Source organism: Stylophora pistillata, chromosome 7 (assembly GCF_964205215.1).
Source record: "Stylophora pistillata chromosome 7, jaStyPist1.2, whole genome shotgun sequence".
Taxonomy (NCBI): domain Eukaryota; kingdom Metazoa; phylum Cnidaria; class Anthozoa; order Scleractinia; family Pocilloporidae; genus Stylophora; species Stylophora pistillata.
In genome coordinates, this window is record NC_142525.1 from 23422684 (window position 1) to 23437735 (window position 15052).

Genomic DNA, 15052 nt, shown 5'->3' on the forward strand with positions numbered 1-15052 from the left:
AGTTGATTCGTAATAAACCCGTGAAAGTGATAAATGATTTTCGCTATTGCATAAATAGCGCTATCTACTGCGAGGATCGTACATCATACGCATCTAATAATAATGCTCTAGCTTGAGGAACCAACGCTTTAAGTAGGAAAACCATAGACATGTTTGGGTTAGCTGACCGTGGGAGTTTCCACAGTGTATCCGGTTATTTTTCAAAAAGGGGGAAACTGGGTGGCTCGCTCCGAAGTACTTGGCGAGCACCAAGAAACCAATTGAACTTTAACAGCTGCACACAGGAATCGCGCACACAAACAAGAACTTTAGTATGGGTAGAACTCAAGGTCAGCTTTACCAACGCAAACACGACCACCTGTGAAACTGTCTAATTGTCTAAATGTCTAACAAGGTAACAAGGAAATCCACGAGCTGAGCCAAAAAAAATATAAATCGATCTACCAAAACAACACGTAGGCGCAAAAGGCAAGGCTCAACAAAACAAAAGTTAAACTGAAAAAGCCTCAAAACAACAACTTCCGATTCACCTCACAACACTAAGAACAGAATCCCCTTCCCCCCCTCCCCCCACAGATGTCGTCAACTACTGGCACCATACAAACGCAGTTGTTCATGACATTTACAGAACACCTAAAAATCAAATCCTTATCATTTTTCTGAGGTATTCCATAGTGGCTACCAAGCAACGAACTTTTTAGTGCATTAAATCGTTTGACTGGTCATAAAGAACACTTCAGTGGTTTGGTTTGTGTTGTTTTCGTCTTTCGCACGTGCCTCATTTGATCGATACGATACTCAGATAACGCCTTAGGGAACGTAAACAAGCTACACGCTAAAACACTGGAAGATGTGATTTTTCTCGTTCCTTCGAAACGCGGAAAAATACTATGCAACTCGCTTAATGTCTGCGCATATTTTATGTTAAACCACCGAACGAGATGTATATATACACAGCATAAGAGAGTTAACGGAAGGTTGTTGAGTATTCCACGTTAAAATTGATAAGCACATCTTATCATCCATGAGGTACAGTTTAACTATGTCCCCGCTGAGCAAATAATACTTTCCTGGAAAAAAATTAACAGCCAATTGAGTAATGAATTGATTTTAAGCATCACTTTTTGCACTTATCTTGAACAGCAACGGAAATAATTCGTTGCATAGTAAAAAATCACAAGACTTGCATAAAGACCAAAAATAGTGTCTAAGAGTTTGGACCCTGGGATTGGTCTCGCGCTCGCTGGATTATAAATCGAAACTGTGACGTCAAAATATCACTTCGCTCTATTTAACTTCTCGTACCGAAGCCGTGCGTTTTTTATGTGAGAGGTAAAACAATACAATACAATACAATACAATACAATACAATACAAACTTTATTGACACTCCCTAAAGAGGGTTTTTCGGTGACAATGATCTAAAAATTACAAAATTACAATACTAAAATGTATAATAGAAAAATTAAGTAAGCCAAAATGTTAATAAATGTTCGCCAAAGTTACAACTAAGAGCGATGAGAAAGGAAAGCAGCAAGTAATTTGGCTCTAAGTTTACGCTTAAAATTACGAGAAGAATTACAGAGTTTACAAACGTCTTGTAACAAAGGGAAAGATTGTGATTTTGATCCCTGTGTTTACAATTTTGCTTCAATTAACAACGGTTACAAACGCTGTAAAACAGCAAGGTAGGTTTCAGCTCTGTTTTCAAATGTTTCAAAGGCTTTACTTTTTCTGCGCAATCGACAATTCGGAACAGAAATGTATGAACCATCCTTATTTTCGTATCAAACCGAAAAGGTTTCACGACGACTTTAATTCTGCCAGGTTTCATTTGTTTGAAAAAGGATTGTTGAGCTCTCTCTAAATCTCCAATGGGATATTTTGCAAGATTTTCACACTATCTCGGGAGAGTAAACATATTTGGGGTTGCCGTGACTGCCCTCGTCAATATTAGGCGTGTTTGACCTGCGCGTGCCCCCCGTACAGGGCGCGCTTATCTTTCTTTTTATTGAAGCGCGCGCCTCGACGATTTTTCATTATTATTATTCGATCACACAATTCTTTTTCCTATCAAAAACATCTGTTGTCAATCGAAGAAAAAGTTCATATCCATATATGTACTTATAATGGACATGGCTGTAGGAAATAGTTACCACATAATCATGCTACTGGTAATTTTATTTTGTAATAGGAAATTTTGAAGCCATTAAATGGCAAAAGCTACCCTTGGAAGATTTCAACGAAGACACGTCCGTAGTCGGAACTTGGAACGAAAAGGTTTGTCAGTATTTTCAGAACAACAACTACAAATGTAATAAGTTCAGCCAAGAGCCATAATGTGGCTCTTGGTTCAGCGGTTTTGGACAGCCTAAGTAGTTTTTAGTCGACGTAGTTTGCCAAATTGTATAACGAACTTGAAATGTAACCTGCTTCATTTCGGATTTGTCGGATTCGATTTATAAAATATACGTTAGGTTGATCATCGCTGTCTTTGCCAATTAAAGATCAAAATCCGCACCAACAGTAAGAAAGCTGAGTGTAAGCTAACACGTCTCACTTTTCAGTTTTCCTCACAGGAATATGTGATAAGCATTCAGATGTTATCGTCGTATCTAGATATATGAAACTGATTTTCCTCAAAGGCTCCAAAGACTTGAATAGTCCACATCTTGGAAACGATCCGCCCATCCTTGGAAAGGTATTTAACTAAGATAATCAAAACTTAATTTCTTTTGGAATTTATTATTCCATCTGCCTGTATTGCGTTTAACCATGCTAGTATTTCCATCCATTTTCTTTGTTTTCAATTTCTCGTCTAAATGGGCTAGAAGATCTGTAGATGAAAAAACCAACGCAAAATTTTTTCACAATGATATATATTTTAAAAAGCTTTAAAGCGGGACTGTGACGAAAAGCGTATCATTCCGTAAAACCTTTTTACAACAATATCTCGAATTTATGCACTTTGAATAACATATGTATTAAATATTGGAAAAATCTAGCCAACCACCGCCGAGAAAATGAAACTTTTGCGTTGGGAAATCGCCCTTCCGCCATATTGCTGTTGAATAAATGAGCGGCTAGACATCGGTAACGCTTCAAAGCATAGTGACGTCATCCAATCAAGACAACTCGAAGGCAAGAGAGCTTGTAGGGCAAAATCAGTCTTCAAGCGAAAGTGATCGATTATCTAGTTATTGCTCCATTCCCTCGATAGCTTCCCTTGAAAGTGATGCGAACAGTACTTTTCCTGATGAAAGAACCAATGTAATTGAGGAATTCTATTTCCTTTTCCTGTAGGCGATCCGCTTTAAGTGTATCTATTTTGGTTGTCAGCGTGTTGACTGTTTTCTTCCGACTTCGGTTTTCGTCTCCCACAAACTTTTACGCGTCGCAGCTATGGTGGAGGTATAAGTGAGTCCCTTCCTAAAATGACAAAAATGGAGCATTTAATGATATAATTTGACTCTAATACGTTGGAATTCCTTGACTTGGCCATGTGTTGTTTATATTTAGAGCGCTTGATTGTTGTGCGGGAGGTCGATGGTTCGAGCCCCGGCCGGACCAACACTCAAGGTCTTAAAATAACCGAGGAAAATGCGCTACCTTTCTATAATATCAAGAAATGGATAGACATTCTAGTCTTCTCGGATAAGGACGAATAAACCGTAGGTCCCGTCTCCTGCATCTATTAATTAGTTAATTCGGTTAGGCAGGGGACGTTAAAGAACCCACTCACGAGATTACTGTGATGTGGTCTGGCCTGTTTACTGGGAATTGGGGGTAGGGGGCATATTCAAATACGTTTCCTTCGATTGTTTGTAAACCGCTGATGCAGTCCGGCCAAAGTCCCCCGAAAAGTGTTGTGATGCGCATTTGATCATATCCACATGTTAATTTGCGCAATATAAATATTAAATTATTATTATTATTATTATAGGTACTGACACGATCGCGTGTGTTCGTATGCAAAATCTCTCTTGTTTTTACCTGGTAATCTATTGTTTCCTTGGCGGGAAACGAAGCCGCAAGCTCGTCTACTTCGAAATGAGAAACGGCAATCTCATCGGCGGAATTTCCCGTTAACTCCGAAGATACTTCTTGATCCCCAGAAGCATCGTTATTCAAAGAATCAGAATTGGCAATGATTTCGGACCCGTTCACGAAATCTGACGATGTAGATGTCGGTAGCTGCATGCAGAGATCACATAAGATCAATATTGATAGACATTGGTATTGTTTTATAGAAGACAGCTTATAGTAGAGAAAGTAACGTACAGCTGTGTACGTATAATGAGTTAAAAATCAAACAGTTGAACATCACAATAACATTTTTATCAAGTTCACTGTGGATACCATCAAAGACGTTTTATTGCCGTGTTCTGCTGTAGATGCACTTCGCACTCATGGTTTATCTCTATTACAGGATTTGCCGGGCAGAGTGGCATCGCTGTCTTCGAAAGAAATATCTCTTTCATAGTCTATATAGATCAATAAAAATTATAAATATTATGAACCTTTGATAAATACGAAGTTTGAATTTTGCTGGACGGTCACGTCTTTTCATTCTAATGAATGCGACTAACACCTCCACTTTGACAAACTGTCGAAGAACTATTTAGACAGATTTCCAGAATACTTTACTGCAAGTTACAATAAACCAACGAATAACGAATAGTGAATGAAAGCTTGGAAAATTATACAGTTTATGTGTTTTTTAGATATTTCCTACAGGTGTGGAATAGTTAAGAAAAATTGATTAGAAAAGTCGACTCACCGTGCGTGATCCTTCGATGAAGTACTTGAGGTTTTCTCGTGATTACCGCGGCTTTTTCGCAAACGTTTCCAGTTAGTTGGTACTGATCCCGGTAACAATCTTCTCAATGCCCCTTTTAGATGGCATGTCCTTGAAAAACACGATTCTTAAAAATGCTCAGAGACAACAAAGCGGCCTTCGAGATCGAAGTTTTTTCTGTGAAGTCTGACAAAGTTCTTCCACTTCGCGGCAAGGTTTTTGTGAACGGGGGAGTCGTGTAGAAGATTTCATCTTGTGGATTTGATCTATTGCTGCATCCCTGTACAACGCATCGAGGCGAAGGCATTTTGATATGCCAGCTTTATAATTATAATCGTAAGATTCGAACTTTTCGCGTTTCTTACTCTTATTTAACCATGGAAATAACACTCATGGCTTTGACAACTTTGTGTCTTGGTTGATTGGATGACGTCACTACCGGTCTCCCCATACTTCCTCGGCCACATTCAGTACATTCCAATCGGATTCAACAGCCTCGAAAAAGATCGTCCAAAAAATACTACTCACCGTAGGAATTTAAACTCAAAAATCGATACAGTTATTCCTTTACGTTTTGAGATCCCAAACACAAAATTTCATTGTGATCGGAGAAACTGACGTTTTTCGTCACAGTCCCGCTTTAAGAAACAGCTTTAACTTTGATTTTTAACCGAGATATCTATAGTGACCATAAATTTTCACCCGTTTTTCTCCCTTAGATTCTCAAGTGCAAAGAACCACCGGAATATCCTGTGAATATGACGTGCTCTGAGCACCAAGTATTCCAAAGGAAGGAACCTGGACTTATTACACGGGCGGCGACGAGGATGAAAAACACGTGGAGCTTTATGGTGACAAAAATAGTTGAAGCCTGGAAAATATGTTCTAACGGAGTTGGAACAATAGTTAAGAACATTTGCAAAGGAATGAAATGGGTCATGCATTGGGTTTGTTAAGTTTGGACAGGACTAGTGGATTGGGTCGATGGAATTTGGAGAGGATTGATGAATTGGGCCGGTAAAATCTGGAACGGACTGAAAGGGTTGACGGAATGGATTTTTCTAACGATAATGTGGGCGGATGAATGTGTGTATAAGGGAAGTTTATGGTTGATTGAATGGTATTCGATTAATACTGAATGGTTAACGGAGCTGACTTGGAACGGAATGGAATGGATAAGAGATCAGACTGAATGGTTGGCCAGCGTCTCAAAGGAAAGTGCTTAATGGTTAGCTGAGAAGGCATGGAGTAGATCGAAACGGTTGGCCGAGTGGGCATGGGGGGAGACGAAACGGTTTGCAGACTGGTCATGGGAAGCAATTAAAAGGAATTGTAAACCACTTGAACCTGCGCTCGAGTACGTTTTGGAGACGGTTGAAGTTGTCATCAAGTTTTATAGGAAAATTCATTACTTTACGAGGGAATTCCGCATTAAATTGCACGCGAAAACCGATATCGCACGAATAAAAAAAGTTTTACAACCACTGTTCGCAGAAGTGCTGCTCACTAGTCTAAATTTAAAAAACTAAAAAATAATTAATCAGTGTTAGAAGTTTGGGCACAAGATATGAAACAAAGCTCTCCTGCAACTATACCACTCGGGAACCTTTTAAGTCTTCTTTGATAAACATTCATATCATAGAGGAGACTATGCAGACCTAGTCTGTTGATGTTCCAACCTTCCATCGTTCATGCTGCACACAAGGACTGATGGGGTACTCGTCCTCTCCCGTCAGCCTCATCTCATTCGTCAGAATTTCTTTTAAAAGAGAGCTATTATCTTGAAATGTAAACCATTTATCTGCTATGACAGGGAGTCGCACGTTTTTTACCAGAAGAGACCTGTGATCACATGGTGCATCCTCGCGAGACGATAAAAGAACATTTGGATGCGGTTCTTCATGTAAAATTGGGTCAGAGTGTGACTTTGCACTGCTTTGTTCGGGAATATCGGTTCCCGGATTGTTAGCAGGGCTTTCTGTTGCTGGATTATCTACCTCCAACGTTGGGGGAGCTGCAGTGACGTCTGAACCATTTAAGCTCACGTCGAATGATTTATTTTTTAGAAGGTCGTCCATGGGTTCCATTAATTCTATCTCTCTTGGTCGTGTTATACTCTTGTACACCTTTTTATTCAAGAACAGATTTATCTCAGCTGTTCTCGCTCTAAACAGCAAGCGGTAAGGCCAGTTCATTTGCAGCAACGTGGCAATCCAGTAGAATAGAGGATTCATCCAAAATGGCTTCACATTCATATCTGTATATGCAGAGATGCGCTTTCCCCTGGTCAAATCGAGTATTGCCCAATCTTCATATTTCCAGGGGGAGATATAATCGTCAGATACCCTCATCCTCTCTGACATTTCTTTCAACTGTCTCGTAGAAGCCTCGTGTGTTTCCTGGTCACCGAATATGACTCTCGGGTAGCACTTGATGCGAACCAAATCCACGCCCTTCAGGGATGGCATATTTCTCTTGGAAACGTCCACCCATGACTTGAATATGAACTCCTCGCTGGCCAGTTGTGTCACTACCTTCACAGTATAGGTCTCCGCATGAGCTTTTCGGCTTCCTTTAGGGTCCTTGCAGTGGGCTGTTCTGTTGCGCTCTTCGAAATGAAAACACTCCACAACATTGTCAAGCCTCGGTGGGACTTCTCGCAGGCGTTGGATGTACTCCAAAGCTGTCTCATCTTCTACGATGTTTTTAAGATACTGCAGCTCTTCCGAATAAAAGCTCTCTAGCAGGACGATTACGGCACAGACGCCAAGCATCACCGAGGCAAATATTTTCATGATGTTAAACACTGAACCGTAAGTGGTGCAATGAGTCATTTCACAACCAACAACGAAAATAAGCCACAGGTAGAAAGAGAGAGACATGCACATAGAAACAAGTCTTGCACATGGGCAGGTGTTACGAACCTCCTCTATTTCTTGCCTTACAATTTTCTTTTCATAAGCAAGAACGGCTTGTTGATATTCTTGTACGGCTCTATCGAGGTCCTCCTGATTTTTCGCAGAGGCAGCTTTCTGCAGTCGTTTCTCTTGTTCCTTGGCAAACTGTTTCCTCTCCTCTTTTCTTCGCCGCTCATGGTAGTCCAGCGGTCTCTCGAAGGGGTCCAATCTGATGAAATTGACGAAGCCTGTACAGCACCCGAAGTAACACGGCACCAAAATTTGCAAACAGACAGCCAAGCTAACGACCAATGGCATTACAATGGGGTATTCGTCAAAATTAATCGTGGAATTCATTGTCTGAGGAGGCAAATTTGTGTCCGTCTATTAAGCTGATTAGTTTTCACCTTCCCAGGACTATGATTTACGTTTAAGGCCAAGTTCAAACGCCGAACTTCGCATGACGCGACCTAAAATGCAATTTTGGACGACCCACACATGTAGAGTTCAACCATTGATATATGAAAAGGTCAACGTTTGTCCCACAGTCGATCTTAACACGTTCTATCCGTCCGGGACAGACGGACAGAACGTGTTTGTCGATCCAAATTTAGTTGGACGAACTCAACTGATTTAAACGTCAAAGTTAACTTGGATCTAATTTTCGAGTGCGATGTGAAGTTCGCCGTTTGAACCGGACCCTCGCCGAAAAAAATGCTGCTAACTAAAGAGACATGATCGTGATGGATGATATAAATCGCTGTCTGGGTGATCATAGTTCATTCATTGGTAAACAGCGACAGAATTGAGTCACAATGATCCGTATGAGGATTTTTGAAACATTTTAAGGATTTTTAGTCGATGATGTTTAAATATATACAGCCGATGGCATAAAAACAACTTTACTTCGTTCTGTTTCCAAGCGGGCTCCATGAATATGCCAAACTCTACTTACTGTTTCTTGTCGTTATTGCTTCTTTGAAAGAGAAATATGTAAGGAGACGAAGCTAACGAACCAGTTACATTGTGTAGTAAATAAATAATCCTTTCAATCAAGGCTGATAGTTTCTAAAGAAACTGTTTGGGGCTGCGTCGGTGGAGGTAACGAAATAATTTGAATATATCAACAACCACCGTTACGATTATAAAAGCTGACGTTTCGAGCGTTAGCCCTTCGTCGGAGCGAATAGAGGAATTGTGGGTTGTGTGTGCTTTTAAAGGCGGAAAAAGGAGCTACGTGATTGGTGGGAACATGGCAACGAGAAAAACACGAATTAATTAGTGGAATGAAAAGCGTTCGTTGATACCTGTGGGATTTAGACTGCCGGTTTGAAAGATGAGCTTTTGTTCAAGAGTTTTCCGGCTTTCCGTGCTAGCTAAGTGTAAGGAAAGACCACAGATTGCCATGTGTTGCTTAGAATCAGGGGGTTAGGTAAATTAAAATGTCTAGCGACTAGTTTCGATGTGACCTTGTCATTCCTCTCCACGTCGCGAAGGTGTTCTCGGAAACGGTCACCTAGTCTTCTGCTTGTTTCGCCGATGTAAATCTTTTTGCAATAAATGCAAGTTATGCAATAGATTACATTGGCAGAGGTGCACGTGAAGTGATCGGTGATCTTAATGGAGCGTTTGGGTCCCGATATTTTCTCAGTGTTGTGAATGAAAGGACACGTTTTGCATCGTGCACGAGCGCATTTAAAAGTGCCTGGTTGAATCAGTTTGAAGATGCCTCTACGCAATTTCACCTTGGAATCTTGTATGTTATGCAAAAAGAAAAATTTCAAAAAAATTAGAAAAAGCATTGAGATTAATCGAGATTTTTTCAAATTATTTCGAGATTTTTAGAGATAAATATGAAATTAATGGCAAACTTTTGGAGAATTTATGGAGAGATTTTTTAGGTCTTTATTCGGGATTTTTTTATCTAGCCTCTGTTTTCACTGAATTTGTTTGACTCGCGCGACGGATTCCGCCGAAAAGAAGGGTCTGCTTATGGTCTACATGATCCACGTTATCGTGTAACTTTCTGGTTTCTGATCCTTCGTAGTTTTATAAAAAAAATTCCCTTTTAGCTAAACATTGGAATAACACCAACCTGCTACTGGAAATTGTGACAAGAATTTTTTTTCCTGTTTCAAGTGCCGTGGCAAGTGTGACAACAAATAGTACAATGCATGAACAATTTGAGATGGCAGGCTCAAAGTAGCCCATAATTTAGGACTCTGAAACCCCTCGGATCCATATCAGTACGTGCGTGCGACTTTTTTTGCACCGAAAGTGTTAAAACTATTCATAAAGTAGCTGTTTTTATTATCCAACTGTGCTTCTCAGAGTATAAATAACGCCCAAAACGAGTACAAATATCTCGCGGTTTTTGTACTCCAGACAATCAGAAGTAAATACAAGTCCACGCAATTCGCCAGCACTGAAATAACAATTTGGCGTGTTGGCTGATAAATCTCTTATAAGACGTTTTGTTGTATAGTATTGCGGAGTGTTTTTTCTCGTTGTTTATATTTTGACTCGCCCTACGGGCACAACTCCTAAAAATACTCAGCGATACTTCACAACAAAACGTCTCATACGATCTATGTATCCGCAAACAGACGTCTGATCGAAGGGCAAATGTAAGATCTCATCCCCCTGCAAGGCTAGGTATAAAAAAATGAAATAGTTTTTCTGCACCTCTCTGAAGAGGTCCGCTAAATTACCTTCACTACTTGAATGCACCCACACAAAAAAAGAATAAACGGGTCTTACCTCCTTCGCGTGTCTCCCCAATAAGACAGCTGAACACTCGTCAACGTAACTGGCGTGGAATCAACTGTTCAGAATCGCCGACAAATTTTCGCTCGTTTATTGTTTCTCACACTCTATTTAGGCAGTTGCAGCTTTAAAAAGTGCTCTGGGGCAATCCTTTATTGAGTAATATGGTTTTCTATCTGGGTAGACAGCGCTTGTGTGTTAGGCTCATAACAAAGCAGAATATTACTCAAGTCGACTGTCGCATGTCGGTAGAAGTGATCCGTATGTGCATATCTTAAATCTGACAGTTTCAATGACAAGTATTTTTGACACAAGACGTGACATACGAGGATGAACAAACTTTGTTTAAGAGATAGATACAAGGTGTTCATTTAGAGAAAACGCTTAATGCCCAAATCGCCGCCTGGTTAGCTCATGTTGTAGAGCGCCGACTGCCGTGCGGAATTGATTCTGATATTGTGGACATCTGCAAAAATCTCCTTCAAATATTCCAAACCGCTCAGTGCAGTCTGGCCAAACTTCACAGAAAAATGATGTAAAGCGCCATGAGCTATAGGATATGGCGCTAAAGAAATCCTTATTATTATTATTACACTGTATTGTTATTATTATTATTATGCACTGTATTGTTATTATTATTGCACTGTATTGTTATTATTATTATTAGTATTATAATCATTATTATTATTATCATTATTGTTAAATCAAATGAGAGACTTTAAATTGAAATTACCTACTCACGGCTACTATTGAAAGTTCAATCGTCATTTCCGTCGATCTGCCTTACGAAATGTGGTGACGTGTTAAATTAAGTCAGACATACCGAACGAATAGAAGGAAATGAATGGCGGCGACGAACAGCGAATGAGAAAATTTTCCATGAATTGAGGTACACTAAGGCCTGTATCAAGCGGTCATCCGCAGGTTATTGGAGGTTAATTCCGGTTGACTGCTTAATGCTGGTCCCACAGAATAGGGGTATTATAAAAAACGATTAAAAAAAATGCCATTTATGCCATGATTGATCACTTCACGTTCAAAAACTTGCTCAAAAATACTACTAACATTAATTTTGGGGATCAATATTACCGTCTTGAAAGATTATTCTTAGCTTTATTCGAGTAGTTCTGCTCTAAGTGACCCTTAAAAAACCGGGTGGAAGGCAACACAAACAGGCCGATGGGACCCAGTAAAGGGTGACCACGACCGCTTAATAGAGGTCAAAATTTCAACTTGGGGAGGGAATCACCTTTCTCTCTTAAAATCGGAAACGAACGTTATGTAATTGTTTTCTTGCACCTGTCACGCATCGCTCTTCGTTTCGCATATGGCTGTTTGCTCACAGAAAATGAAAAACACCCGTCTTTTTTCAATTAGCCTCGCTGGCCCGTGAGTAAGATTGATGTATTGGCGAACAGCGACGAGATTGGCTCTTTCAGATTTTAGCAATAAGAAACTCCCATAAACTTCGCACAAACTTTTTCCCTTTTTACTCGTGGATATGCAAAACATAGGAACGAGTCATGTGTACGATTAGTAGCTCCTTTTCTTAGCCCCATCATCCCTCTAATCAAGGCTAAACTGTACGAGAACTTTTGCAATCACACAGGAATAATATAAAGGGTGCTCTTAGATTATGGACTAATCAAAGGACTCAGAGGGACGGAATACACTACAGATAGCCAATGAGAACCCAAAGAACGGAATAAAGCACGAGAAAAAGTGAGTACTGAAGTCCCGATTGGTTTTTTAACTACGCCTCTAATTGGCTACGAGGGTGAAGCAAGTTGTTTTGTTTTTGTTTTTTTCAAGATTAATTACATAGCGAAGTTAACTCTTTACGCAAACATTAGAATTCATACTCTGTTCCAGTCTCTCTCTACATTTCCTGTGGTAATAACAAGGAGAGTTTGTATGACAATCAGGAGCTTCTTAAATTACATTTGATAATAATAATCTATAATCAATAATCCTTTGGTATCTATCATTATTCCATTGCAATTAAACTGACAGATAATTTGTAGGGTTTTGTTGATTGTTGAGCAAGGGCCTATCAGCCGAGTCAGTGTCATGTATGGTGGCATCGTGTGCGCCGGGTACAGCTTGAGCAGGATAAACTTGTTGAAATGCGGTCTGTTTAGAGTAAACAGATTGGCTAAAGACCTTCTTTTTCAGCGTAAATTGAACAGAGTTTGTTTGAGAGACGAAGAGCCATCTGTAAATCCAAGAGAACTGAAGAAATGTGGAACACCAGAAGAACTGCTCGTTCATCCAGAAGGGCACGGAGTCCTTTTTATGGTACAACACAACGTACGGATGGTGATTGGGCACGCTGTCCACACGTGAGAAATCAAAATGGCGATTCAAATGACGTGTCTTCTCAATCAAGGCCGACTTCTGGACTTCAAACGATTCTGTAGCCGTCCTATCAAGGGTAATGTCTATGTGAATACGAAGCCTAAAAAGTCGTCCATTTTCGGAGACCTCTAAATTTGACTCATCACACCAAGATGGGTAAACAAATGGCTGGCGAACAGTTTTCTTCCCAACCTTATTCCAGCGATCTTCTGATCCTTGGTATTCCTCCCGCCCTGTTGCAGGATTTGTCCGATATACAGCATCACGTTGATGTTTCCACTCGTACCTGTCAATCACCATCACAATTGACGGAGGCGCAAGCTGAAGGGACTTGATGTATTCCCATGAGACCATGTTGTGTAACGCTACTCTTTCACACGAGAAAAAAGCCTCCACGATTACAAACACTGCGCAGACTCCGCACATGGTAACAGCCCAGTAAAACGGAAAGGAACGCGTTTGGCCATCGCTTGTTGCCAGACATGCGCAAACTGCGCAAAGCCACACCCAGAATGTGAAATTCATGAAAATGGAGTACACTCGAACCATTAACATGTATCGATTTTGCATGGTATTTTCAACAGCTTTTAAACGCTCTGGGGACCCTGGTTGGCTCCTTTGAGAGAAACGGACGATTTTGACAAGCATGATGCCTAACCATATTAAAGCTGGGCAAAGAATGTGACAAGCGAAAAAAGCAATGACAAATATCATGAACCCTTCAGACTGATCAAGTGGGTTTTTATTGCTCGGTATTTTCTCTGGATTTCCTGTAGGGTATGGAAAAGGGCCTGGGGCGGGGGCTGAAGTATGAGGTGGTATCGGACCAGAAGTTATAGGTGGTGGGACTTGGCAAGTCGCCTTCGACTCCAGCAACCAGTTCTTCCTTCCATGATCTCGCTCGCAAACGTAAAACTCCACGGGCGAAGATCGGTAGCCTTTCGTGCAAAACGAAGTGGAAATGTCACCCGGACGATTTCCGGCGTGGACTACTTCAATTGAGTTAGCTGGAACTCCCGGGTTGGAGCATGCGTCTTTATTTTCACAGTACGGTCCATACGTAGAGTCCTGACAGAGACAAACCGTCTCATTATCAGCGGTATAAACACAACTACCCTGATCATTACAAGGCTTGCTATAACATTTGTTTTCGCCATTGGCGATTCCTCGACATTTTATTCTTAATCCACTTCCAGCAGTCCATCCCTTATTAGTCCAACTTTCCCAGTAACTTGTCACGTACTCTGGTCTATGCGCTGAATCTTTCGTACGAAGTAAATCGGTCCTAGATCCAGTATAACTGGAGCCAACTCTCCAGTAGCCATCACGGTAGTATAAATACCATTCCTGTCGGCTGTGTTTGAATACAGGACGGATCGACATATAAATGCTCGGAACTTTGGCGAAAAAGTCTGTTCGAGGATCATTCAGAATTTCAGCTTGACTTCCGGTGACGATGTCATTCAAGTAAACTTTGCCTGAGTTGCATCGAAAGTATTCATCGTCCACACAAACAGCCTTAACATAAGGTGGCCCTTGCACAGTTTTAAATGTATTTTCGAGTGGTGAATAGTAGGACCACTCTTTGACGACATCGCCGAACAAATCCTTCTCATTTAGCGAGCCTGACGACAACCAAGTCTTTGGATCAAAATCGTTGCTGAGACGACCAACAACACCAAATGTTTCTGTGACTTTGAGCCCGAAAGTGAAAACCTTTCCTCCTTGCGATGTAAGATCTCTGTAGTAGAAGAAGAGGCCCGAAGGAGTGTTGAGATAGACTGGAAAACCATCGTTGTTAGAGAATAACTCGTAGACTCCCTCCACTTGGACCCAGGGCATAACATTCTCATCGATGTTCTGGAAAAATATTTTTGAACACATCTTTTTTTGGGCGAAACTCGGCCCAATTAAAGACAGGATAAATGTCAGAAAGAAACTTGAAAACATTTTTTAAGATATCACCTTGCTTTCTGTGTTGTCTTTGAAAGTTTTTCAGCTTTTCAAGTTGAGCAATGAAGCCACTGACAAACTTCGGTGCGTTTTGCAATCAGTCCTGCAAACCTGCTTTGACATGCTACAAAGGACCGGAAGTAAAGACAATATTGTCGTGACGTAAGCTGTACACTCCCTTACCATTTATAGCTCTGAGTCAGGACAATGTTACATCTGAATTCATCCATACACGAGTAAATAGTAACGATGATCTCCGATTGTCACGTTCCTAAGCCTTG

General features: G+C 40.6%; 2 protein-coding genes across 2 annotated transcripts; both read right to left on the minus strand.

Moving 5' to 3' along the window:
• Positions 1-1361: 1361 nt before the first annotated feature.
• LOC111331631 (uncharacterized) lies at positions 1362-12465 on the minus strand. Its single transcript, XM_022936782.2, has 3 exons — positions 10455-12465; positions 3993-8054; positions 1362-3428 (listed from the first exon to the last, which is right to left on the minus strand). The coding sequence occupies exon 2, from the start codon at positions 8049-8051 to the stop codon at positions 6456-6458; it is 1596 nt and encodes a 531-aa protein (XP_022792517.2). The 5' UTR covers positions 8052-8054; positions 10455-12465; the 3' UTR covers positions 1362-3428; positions 3993-6455.
• LOC148727163 (uncharacterized) lies at positions 12239-14927 on the minus strand. The gene has a single exon (XM_088727439.1). The coding sequence runs from the start codon at positions 14766-14768 to the stop codon at positions 12462-12464; it is 2307 nt and encodes a 768-aa protein (XP_088583565.1). The 5' UTR covers positions 14769-14927; the 3' UTR covers positions 12239-12461.
• Positions 14928-15052: the final 125 nt, after the last annotated feature.